This window comes from Lipotes vexillifer, unplaced genomic scaffold, assembly GCF_000442215.2.
Source record: "Lipotes vexillifer unplaced genomic scaffold, Lipotes_vexillifer_v1.1 scaffold584, whole genome shotgun sequence".
In the NCBI taxonomy this organism is placed as follows: Eukaryota; Metazoa; Chordata; class Mammalia; order Artiodactyla; family Lipotidae; genus Lipotes; species Lipotes vexillifer.
Genome location: NW_006783036.1, coordinates 1,028,668 through 1,039,703, shown reverse-complemented (window position 1 = coordinate 1,039,703; position 11,036 = coordinate 1,028,668). Strand labels below are relative to the sequence as shown.

General features: G+C 49.0%; 1 protein-coding gene across 1 annotated transcript; it reads right to left on the bottom strand.

Annotated features, from left to right (window-relative positions):
• Positions 1-3,669: 3,669 nt before the first annotated feature.
• ATP5MJ (ATP synthase membrane subunit j) lies at positions 3,670-7,866 on the bottom strand. The gene is made up of 4 exons (XM_007455590.1): positions 7,843-7,866; positions 5,394-5,517; positions 4,398-4,421; positions 3,670-3,704 (listed from the first exon to the last, which is right to left on the bottom strand). The coding sequence occupies exons 2-4, from the start codon at positions 5,515-5,517 to the stop codon at positions 3,670-3,672; spliced, it is 183 nt and encodes a 60-aa protein (XP_007455652.1). The 5' UTR covers positions 7,843-7,866.
• Positions 7,867-11,036: the final 3,170 nt, after the last annotated feature.

Here is an 11,036-nt window from a genome sequence, read left to right as displayed (position 1 = left end):
GGTGTCTCACAAGGAACTTGTCCATTTCATACACCCTGTAGAACTTTCCGGTTTCAAGCTCTTTGTGATATTCCCTTATCCTTTTAATATCTGTAGAATCTGTAGTAATGGCACCTCCCTCATTCCTGATATTACTTTTTTCTTCTTCCTTTATTTTTTCTTTATCAGTCTAGCTAGTGTCCATTTTATTTATCTTCTCAAAGAACAAGCTTCTGCTTTCACTGAGTGCCTACTACGAATGCCTGGTCCTATGTGAGATACCAGGTGGAAAGAGATGAATTAGTGTCCTTTACATAAATCTGCTATTTTATTCTTTTTTAGAAAGTCCTCTGCTTTTTATTTCTGAATTTTTTTTTTTTTTTCCTGTGGTACACGGGCCTCTCACTGTTGTGGCCTCTCCCGTTGTGGAGCACAGGCTCCGGATGCACATGCTCAGCGGCCATGGCTCACGGGCCCAGCCGCCCCGCGGCACGTGGGATCTTCCCGGACCAGGGCATGAACCCATGTCCCCTGCATCGGCAGGTGGACTCTCAACCACTGTGCCACCAGGGAAGCCCTGCAATTTTTTAAAAAAATTAATTTGATTTATTATTTATTTCTGGCTGTGTTGGGTCTTTGTTGCCGCACACGGGCCTTCTCTAGTTGCGGTGCGTGGGCCTCTCATTGTGGTGGCCTCTCTTGTTGCAGAGCACGGGCTCTAGACGCGCAGGCTTCAGTAGTTGTGGCGCATGGGCTTAGCCACTCCGCGGCACGTGGGATCTTCCCGGACCAGGGCTCGAACCCGTGTCCCCTGCATTGGCAGGCGGACTCTCAACCACTGCGCCACCAGGGAAGTCCCAAATCTGCAATTTATGATCAGTCACCTTACAGGTGCCACACAGCTCAACGGGGGCACACACAGCCCTGGGATATATTAATGCAGTGACAAGCAAGAAACACATGCCTCCTCCAGAGGCCGCGTGGTGGCTGAAACGCGTTGCTGCAAGTTACCCCTTCAGATGCTGGGGCCACGCTCTCCTCCCGCTGCCGTTAGGGCCCTCCACAGGCCGCTCCGCGGGGCCCTGGCGCAGCATGGGTGGGCGGGACGCGCGGACCTCAGGATAAAGGGCCTCCTTGGAGCTCCACCTGGAAACTGGCTGCTCCTGCCCACGGATGAGTTCGAGGCCCTCTCTGCTTCTGTAGACGGACGTCTCTCTTTTGCCGGCACCGCCCGAGCGCTGCTCTGAACAGGGTGCCCCCCCCCCCCGCCCCCAGCACAGCTCCGGGCACTCCGACATCTGTATTCAGCGCCCACAGGAAGCCTGGCGACAACAGGCTGGCGGCGTGCACTGGCTCCACCTGCAGGCCACCTCGGGACATGACCGGCTTGTGTGCCAACAGCAAGTGGGTTCTGGGCAGCAACAAGACTCTGCTTCTTTCTGCGACAAAACACGCTGTCTCCACTTACGAATTAGGGATGGGAAACCACTTGGTACAGCAGGAACACGGTTTTGTTCCACTCTTTAAGGCATGGCTGACGCTGGGCACAATCTCCAGGGGTGGGGATGGGGGTAGAGCAGGTCTCTCCTCAACATCCTCCAACCTGCCGCTCTCACAGGCCACAGGGTCCACCTTTCATAGGATATACTCCATCTCAGCCAAGTTCCCTTCACAACATAAATCCCAAGAGGCCCTCACCCCATTCTGCACAGGTACAGTACGGGCAACGGGTCCATGATGGGCTTTTATTTACTGATGATAAATCAAGAACCCCACAAGCGGCAGAGAGGGACACACTCCCAGGGCTTGCACACCAGCTCCTCTGCTGACTCCAGGGGCCGTGGCTGCCCAGGCCTCACCTTCTTCTCCGGATAAGAGCTCAGCCTCCCAGAGCGCAAGTCCTGGTCCCAGCATCAGCTACCTGACCTCTGGCACATCACTGCCCTCTCTCAGCCTCAGTTTCCTCCTATGTAAAATGGGACTGCAGCTCTACCTCATTCGGTTCTTAGGACTGAATGTGCTAAGAGGCACAGCACCAGGGGGAACATGGGTGGACCCTGATGTGGTGGATGTAAGGGCTCGGGGTGGGAGGGGACGGGACGTTCTTTGTATGGATCAGTGGTTCTCAAAGTGTGGTCCCTGGGCATCAGCACGTGCTGGGAACCTGTGAGAAATACAAGTTCTCAGGCCCCTTTGCCACACCAATGGAAGCAGAAATGCTGGGCCCCGCTAGTCCTTGCTGACCACCCTCCAGGTGATGCCTGTCTCAGAACAGATGGCCCACATGAGTAATTTTTTTTTTTTTTTGCTGTATGCGGGCCTCTCACTGCTGTGGCCTCTCCCGTTGCGGAGCACAGACTCCGGACGCGCAGGCTCAGCGGCCATGGCTCACGGGCCCAGCCGCTCCGCGGCATGTGGGATCTTCCCAGACCGGGGCACGAACCCGTGTCCCCTGCATCGGCAGGCGGACTCTCAACCACTGCGCCACCAGGGAAGCCCCACATGAGTAATTTTTAAGATTAGGACTTTCTGATCCACAGTGCTGACTCATCCTCTGGAGGGAGAAGAGAACAAAAGCTTATCGGAGAAAATGTGATCCCTGCTTTAGAATGGAACCCTGCTCCCAGCTCCAATGCCAGCTCTCACTGGGGCTGTACAACGCTTACACGCCAGTTCCCCGTTGAGCCAACAACCGTGAGGCAGTCAGTGAGCCTGATAAGTGGGTTTTATCCCCATGTTACAACAGGAGAAACCAAGGCTCAGAGACCCCACCCAAAAGGGGCAGCCATTTGTCAGGCACCAACCATGGCGAGAGACCAGGACCAAGAAATGGGCCACCATTTCTATTCCACAGGCAGATCCCCATCACCTGCAAAGCACCAGATTTCAAACTGGACTCAATTCCACCCCTATGCTTACTGCTTTAGAATCTATTTTTTAAATGCAATTTTAGGGGTTTTGGTAATCGCCTTAAATGGAGAAAAACATTATGCAGCATTCACTTGATATTCGCCAAACCAGAAGAAGTATCAATTGATTTTTTTAAAAAAAATTTATGTACTTTGCCTTAGAAGTGATTTCTGGATAAAATTTTCTAGAGCTTATAATTCCATCCACCATGTGATCTAATATTGCCTATTTCTAAAGCATTTTACATAACTCTGCTGTACACCTGAAACTAACACAACATTGTAAATCAAGTATACTCCAATAAATTTTTTTTTAAAAAGGCATTTTACAGTTTAAATAATGCTCTTGCACACTTTCTCTTACTGCACTCCACAGTAACTCTAGGTTAGAACTTACACGTTATCTCCATTTTCCAGATGAGGAAACAGAAGCTCAGGGAGGTCACAGGAGTTAAGTAGCAGAATCAGCTGCTTACCATTTACTGACCTTCAGAGTGTGAAGCCTGTATCTGCCCTCCACCCCTGTGCTAACCGAGGTGTTCACTCATCGGCCCCTTGGATTTCCTAAGGACAGGGCAGCTCGGCGAGACTCTGGCTGCACATGGCACACGCAGACCTACTCGGAGTGCGGCGGGTTGAAGGGAGGGACATGGGCGCAGGCAGCGTGGGTCTCACAGGTACGTTTATTCATGCCCAAGGGCAGCGGCACTGCTGCAAGTCAACCCGATGTCCCACGTTCCCACAACATAGCCAGACCGACGTCCCGTCCAAGGAGAGCTCGTTAATGATGACCATGAGCAGGCGCAGGACTGGAAGCTTTTCAAAGAGAAGCACGACACAGATACAATTTAGGAGGAAAGGAACAAGCAGACTGTGGTTCATTATATAGGTATGTACTGACAAGCCAGAAGATGCAAAGGACAACTTTCAACATGATGGAGCACATGGAGGGTTATTTCTATACGGATGTACATGGAGGGTCTGTGGAATCAACATGGGCATGCAGCTCACATGCAGGCGCAAAGAGCAAGCGGCATGGAAATGTCTTCTCCCCAAGGTCAAGGGCCAGTCCTAAGTTTGCACAGGAATCAGATGACTAGAGTTTCACTGTCATTTGGAAGCGAAGTGAAGAAACGCCCAGCACTAGGGCACAAATTTATGTGGTTCTTGCTTTCAAAACACATTTTACAGGGCAGCCCACTGGCACAGCTAACTCCTGCTTGCCTACTGGTGACACCAGCTAGCTCCGATCAATTCATTTCACTCCTGGAAGCTGTACTTGGCCCAAGGGGTGAGCAACGGTTTTTAACACACAGACTGTAGGGGGCAGAACTTCAGAATCCGCTTCCAGCAGGCCAGCACTCTCCATGTTCTGAAGTGCTCCTACTGCCTCTGCATGCTTAGTGAGCCACGCATCAGCTTCAATTCACAACAGGGATATACCTTGTCCCAAAAAGGTACGATGGGGTTTTTTCATTCCCCACCCATTTTAAGAAGCAGAAATCTTACCTTTCAAGGCTTTACTTCTTTTATCTAAAATAAATGGAAAGAAAAATTGGTCATGTCAATGCTCTACAAAAATGCCTTTAGTCGACTCACTGTCAAAATCATCATTTGGCTGAAAAGTTCATAGCTTAGGCAAAGCTATTAAATGAAGCTTTCAGAAAATAGGAATTCCTATAGTGTCTCAAAGCCAAGAAGTGGTAAAAATTCTACCACAGATGTTCTCTGAACAGTTAAATAGCACTTCAGAATCTGCAGGACTATTCACTCTCTACCAGATCCTAACCTCCAGTCTCGCAGTTTAAAGTTTCTTCTTTCTTTCCTCTTTTTAACCAATCGCTCATTCATACAGTTGGGCCTCATCTCTGCTTCACTGAGAACCAAATGGTTACTCTGCCCCAAATTTTATTAAGACAATATTTAAACATTCAGATCAGTGGAAAAGGTACAGTAAAACACTGCATACCATGACACTTCATCCCTAAATATTTTAACCTGCATCTCTTGTTTTTTTGTTTTTGTTTTTTTTTTTTTGCGGTACGCAGGCCTCTCACTGTTATGGCCTCTCCCGTTGCGGAGCACAGGCTCTGGATGCACAGGCTCAGCGGCCATGGCTCACGGGCCCAGCTGCTCCGCAGCATGTGGGATCTTCCCGGACTGGGGCACGAACCCGTGTCCCCTGCATCGGCAGGTGGACTCTCAACCACTGCGCCACCAGGGAAGCCCCTTAACCTGCATCTCTTAAAACTAAGGATATCTCCTATGTATTCTAAATACCATTGCCACACCTAAGAAAATTAACAATTCCGATAGCAACGTCTTGTTCAAATTTCTTATCGCTGACGTAGCTCTTACACTCCCCACATTTTAACAAAGGACCACCAGGGGTTCGGATGTTCACTCCTAGTTAAGAACCACAGTTTCTTTACAATATGAATTGTGATTCCTCTTGAAAGTAATTTTCTTCTTGACTTCCAATGAATCAAACACAAAGAAACTTACCAGCACTCCTGATTTTATAAACGATAAAAGCCATCAGCCCCGTTCCTACCCAAATCTCCTGGTAAACTTGGGTATAGTAGGGCTTCATGGGGATCCAAACATTCTTAATAAGGCTTTGAAGCATCTGAAAAGGAACACAGTGATAAATATTACCATGACTATTGTTTTAAACCTAACTGGTAAGAGGTTTCCATTTATTAAGTTTGACCCTATTTCCCAAACTATTCAACAGGGAGCAGCCCCAATGCCAGATCTGCTACCCGAAGCCATTCCAACATCTACATGGGGACTCCTGCTCTCAACAGCTTTCCAAGCTCCACTCACCTCTCACCATCCCCTGACCTTGGCCACCCGGGCACTCCATCACTTCACATTCCTCCAGCTCCAGAGCTCTCCCAGACCGTGCTGTCCCACACTGTCATCAATGGTCCCCCTCTCTGAAGGCTATCCTCCACGAATGCCCCCAAATTATGCCATGAATTACACACTTTTGAAGAAACTAGTATACCTGCATCACCATGTTAAGAACTGTTGGCATTCAAAGCTGGAAAAGAACATGCTCAAGGCATATGGTGATTTTCCTGTGAGACTAACACCTGGGCTTGGGCTCACATTCATCAGCTGTACCTCAGTCCTTCTTTTGTTTTGTTTGAATCTCAGCTGTATTGAGGCATTAACTGACATATAAAACTGTAAGTCATTTACGGTGTACACCATGGTGGTGACTTGACACATGTGCACAATGTGCAGGGACTTCCCCCGTCTAGGTGATTAACACATCCATCACCTTTTTTTTTTGGAGAGAACTTTCAGTTCTCTAAACAGCCAGAGCACCTGGGAGAACAGTGTCCTTGGTAGAGGCAGCTCACAGGCCAAGACCCAAGGTTGGAACATGCTTGGAGTGGGAGGAACAGCGAGAAGGCCACTGTGGTCACTCAGGTTCAAATCCTGGCTCTGTCACTTCCCAGCTAACTTAAACTGCCTCGGTTTCCTCATCTCTAAAACAGGGCTAAAAACAGCACCCGCCTCAGAGGACTCTTATGAAGATGGAGGAGTTGCTCTGTGTCAATTGCAGTATCTGCTGTCCTACAGCAAGTGCTTGTTACACAAAGTGTCATGGCTGGGCTAGTGGACAGAAGATGGCCAGGTCATACAGGGCCTTGGAGGCCACAGCAAAGAGTGCAGCTTTTATTCTCAGAATGTCATGCAAATTTAACAGCACTCATGAAGTGCTTTACTTGTTTATCTCCTGCACTACTAGGAGATCACACGGTTGCCTGAGATCACACAGCTGGATCCTCATTACTGAGAATCTGCTCTGAGGCCTGGCTTTCAGCTCTTCCAAAGAGAGAACATACCCAGGCTGAGACCCAGGCCTGAAGGCTAGCCAGCCCCCTGGGTGACCCAGGAAGACGTGGCTGTGTCCTCCTCCTGGAACTCCTTGCAGACATGTCTGCCCTCACATTTCCTGTCTTCAGGCAGTACCGGGATGCTCTGCCAGAGCATAACGTTCCAAGAAACCAACAGCCCTGTACTGAAAAGGCAGGTGAGAGGATCCAAACAGGATGTGGAGGAAGCCTCTGGAAGCCCTGGGCAGGAAGGGTTCAGAGGCACTGAGCAAATTCCTCTCCTCCCTGTGGCCAGCACTGACTAGGAAGGAAGATCAATGGGGTCGGAAGCCTGCGAATCCTAGGTTCCTACACCAGTTCAGTCTGTTTTGCCCTCGATCCTGGGAATGTCTTGAAACTGTCATTTCAGAGGTTTCCCTTTCCGTGAAACAGGGATAGCTCCACCTGCCCCACTGGGCCCTCAAAGTAAAGGGCCCAATCTACTGCCTGCCAATCTACTGCCTGGTGTGGAATAAAAACTCAGTAAATGATCACACCAAGAGCAGAAAGAACTGCTGCAAGTGCCCAGCTGACTACAACAGTACTAAGCTCCTGAGATTCTACGAGGAAGGGCTTAAGAAGCTGAGGGCAAGGCCCAGGGCAGGTAGGGGCCTTAGAGCAAGGCCAGAAGAGGATCTAGAAGAAAAGAGCAAAGCAAACTAGGAGGGTGTAAAGGAGGTAAGAAGGGGCCAAAGAAACTTCTGTTATCTCCATATTTTGCTCAGGGTCCAGGCCCCTGGTGTTGTCTCCTCACCTAGAATTACCCAAGAGTGCTTCAGGGTAGGTACATGGCAACTGTTTACCTCCCACCCGGCCTTTGGCCCAAGGCTGACATATCTGGCTGGACAAGCGACATGTTCCCAATGTTTACAAAATGAGGCCCCCTACTTTTTCTGCCTGAGTTCACTCTATCTAGCATCGTTTCCCAGCTGTGTGAGTTTTTATTAGCGCCCATCCCTTCAAAGACCCATCCTATTCAAAGGCCAAGTGGGTGTCGGCTGTGTCCGTTTAAGTCTGCAAAGTGGTTGGTATGTTACATTAACAGCAAACTATCACCTGACCTTACACTGGAAACAGGAAACGTCTGACCCGTTGAGCCTCAGACCGGGCTTCACAGGCTGAGGTCCGTACAATTGCAATAACCTCCGATCCCGTTTTGGTCCCCGTTTCCCCCTCTCCCAAAGCCCTATCATACATACAGTGCAGCTCCGAGAACAGTGTGCTGCAAGGAAACTTGAGGTGTAAAGGAGAGAAGAGAGTAAACGTGGGTTAAGAGCTCTCGGCTTGGATCCTGACTCCATCACTAACCTGCCCTGTAAGCTCGGTTACGTGGTTGAACCTCTCACGGCCAAAGGAAAAGGCGTAGCGCGGCCTCGACTAATAACAGCTAACCCCAGGACGACCTCCCTTTACAGTTTGGGGGACCCAAGTAAAAAGTGCGTGTGGGCAGGGAGAGAAGTTGGACCTCAAGGTCAGCGGGGATGGAGGTGTGGCCGCGGTGGGACCGGGGAGGCTCCCATCCGCTGCGGAGGCCACTCCGGGCCCCGGGTCCTCGCCGCCCACGATCCGGCTCCTCACCGCACCGGCTACCCCGCGCCGAGCGCCGACCCCAGCCCCGCACTCACCTCGGCGAACGACTAGCGCCTCGGCCAGCCCCAACTCAAGGCTGATAACTCGGAAAGGTCACTGAGCACGCAGGCGCCGCGCGGGGCCTGCCGGGAAGGCGGAAGGAGCGGCGTCGCCCTAGACCAGCGCGCGTCCCCCGGCCGCGCCTGCGCACCACAGCGCCCCCAGTGGCCGCCCGGGTTCGGCCGCCTGGAGGGTTGGGGGAGGGGACGTGGGGTGTGTGTGTGTGTGTGTGTGTGTGTGTGTGTGTGTGTGTGTGTGTGCGCGCGCGCGCGCGCGCGCGCCAATCACGTGACTTAACCATCCGTATTTGCCTGGGAGTGGGACTTTCAGTGCTGAAACAGAGAAGGTCTTGGACAAAGCCGACGAGTTGGTCTACCTGAAAAAGGGAATCTTTACTTGTGTTAAAGGCAGAAAAGTTGCATTTCCCGTCTCTGATTTTCTTGCCATTTCTCTGTGTTAACATTTTTTGCTCTGCATATTTTTATGCATCAATTCTGTGCATCGTAATTCTACTCAACAGACAATCTAAAGACTTCCACAGGGGTGCAAGACACTGGACCTAAAAGACGCAGGCTTTAAAAATAACCATGCTTGGGACCTCCTGGTGGTTCAGTGGGTAAGACTCTGTGCTCCCAATGCAGGGGGCCGAGGTTCGATCCCTGGTCCTGGAACTAGATCCCACGTGCATACCGCAACTAAGAGTCCACATGCCACAACTAAGGGTTCGCATTGCCACAACTAAAAGATCCTGCATGCCGCAACTAAACATGCCACAATGAAGGTCCCACAACTAAGACCCGTGCAGCCAAAATAAATAAATATTTAAAAATAAATAAAAATAACCATGCTTAATATGTGCAAGGAATTAAAAAACAAGACTGAAAATCTCAGCAGAAAACTGGAAACTGTAAAAAGTTAAACAAAAGAAAGCCACTTAGCTGATTTGAAAAAGAGCCCAATAGAAATTGGATTGATTTAGCAACAGATTAGACAGTTGAAGAATTACTGAATTGGAGGCTGGGTTAGAAGAAACCATTCAGGAACACAGACAAAAGAGAAAGGAACAGCAAGAAAGTCTATCATAGGTGTAACTGGTGTCTTAGTATAACTGCCAATCTAGAATTCCATGCGTGAGGAAATTAGCATTCAGAACAGAAGGCGAAATGACATTTTGGGCCAACTAAGACTGAGGGAATAATCACCAGTAGGTCTGCAGATTAAAAAAAAAATCAATGTTCATTATTCAGGCAGAAGGAAAGTGAGCTCAGAAGGAAGGATGGGGCAGGTGAAAGGAAAAGCAAAAGACTTGGTCCTACTTCAAAGTGAAAGAAGCTTAGGATCAAATGAAGCTGCATGCAAAACTTGGAAAACTTAGGGTAGTGATGCTCAAAGTGTGGTCTCGGGGTACCCAAGGCCCCCGAGGGCCGAAACTATTGTTTGTAATAATGGTAAGATGTTACTTGTCTTTTTCACTAGAATTCTCTCACAAGTGTATGGTGGAGTTTTCCAGAGGCTGTGTGGCTTGTGATGCCACAACAGAATGAGTACAAAAACAGGAGAATCCAGCTATCTTTCATTACGGCAGACATTAAGAGGTCTGTGAAAATGTAAGCGTCTTTTACTCTTCTCAAACACAAAAATTTGGGGGTTAATATAGTGACTTTTCATAATGATCCCCTTTAACATCAACTGGTTTTATCATTTTAAAATTAATTTAAGAAGTAAATAAAACATTTCTCAGTTGTAATCCCTAAATAAAGCAGATAGAACCCACGTAAACAAAAGCTCTGTAGGGTCTTCAATAATTTTTTTCTTCAACAATTTTTTTTTTTTTTTTTTTTGCTGTACGCGGGCCTCTCACTGTTGTGGCCTCTCCCGTTGTGGAGCACAGGTTCCGGACGCGCAGGCTCAGCGGCCACGGCTCATGGGCCCAGCCGCTCTGCAGCATGTGGGATCTTCCCGGACCGCGCAACGAACCCGTGTCCCGTGCATCGGCAGGCGGACTCTCAACCACTGCACCACCAGGGAAGACCTCTTCAACAATTTTTAAGCATGTAAATGGGTCCTGAGACAAGGACAAGGTTTGAGAAGCACTGTCTTAGAAAAACAATGTTTTAGACTTATGATGAGCTAGAAAACCGCAGAGGACAATAAGCACTTAGGAAGAACTTAAGGAAGAGCATGATCATTGTAAAGCTATTTCAAGACAAATCTTTTAAACTTCAAACTCGACTTGAGAGCAACAGAATTTTAATGTCCTCAGTTGTTAATCCAACGTAGCCCATGAAAAATACATGTTCAAAGAAAACAATGTTTAAAGAAAGGGTCATCCCAGCAGATTAATTCAAAATGCAAAATGCTGTATTTTGTGGCTGGGAAGGTCACTGAAGATATGAAGGTATTTTGGGCAAAGCTCCTCCCACTTCACAGCATCAACATCACTTGGAATTGCTCTCAGCTGTTTTCCCTTTGGGCCTGCAGCTCCAACTGCTCTGGGGATGCAAACATGTGAAGCCTCCACCAAGGCCCGCGCCGTGGCCTTCCCCTTTGCTCTGGCCTAGATGTCTAAATGCCTATACGGAACTATGAAGCTGCCTCTTTTTAACTCTGGACTTTGGGCAGGAAT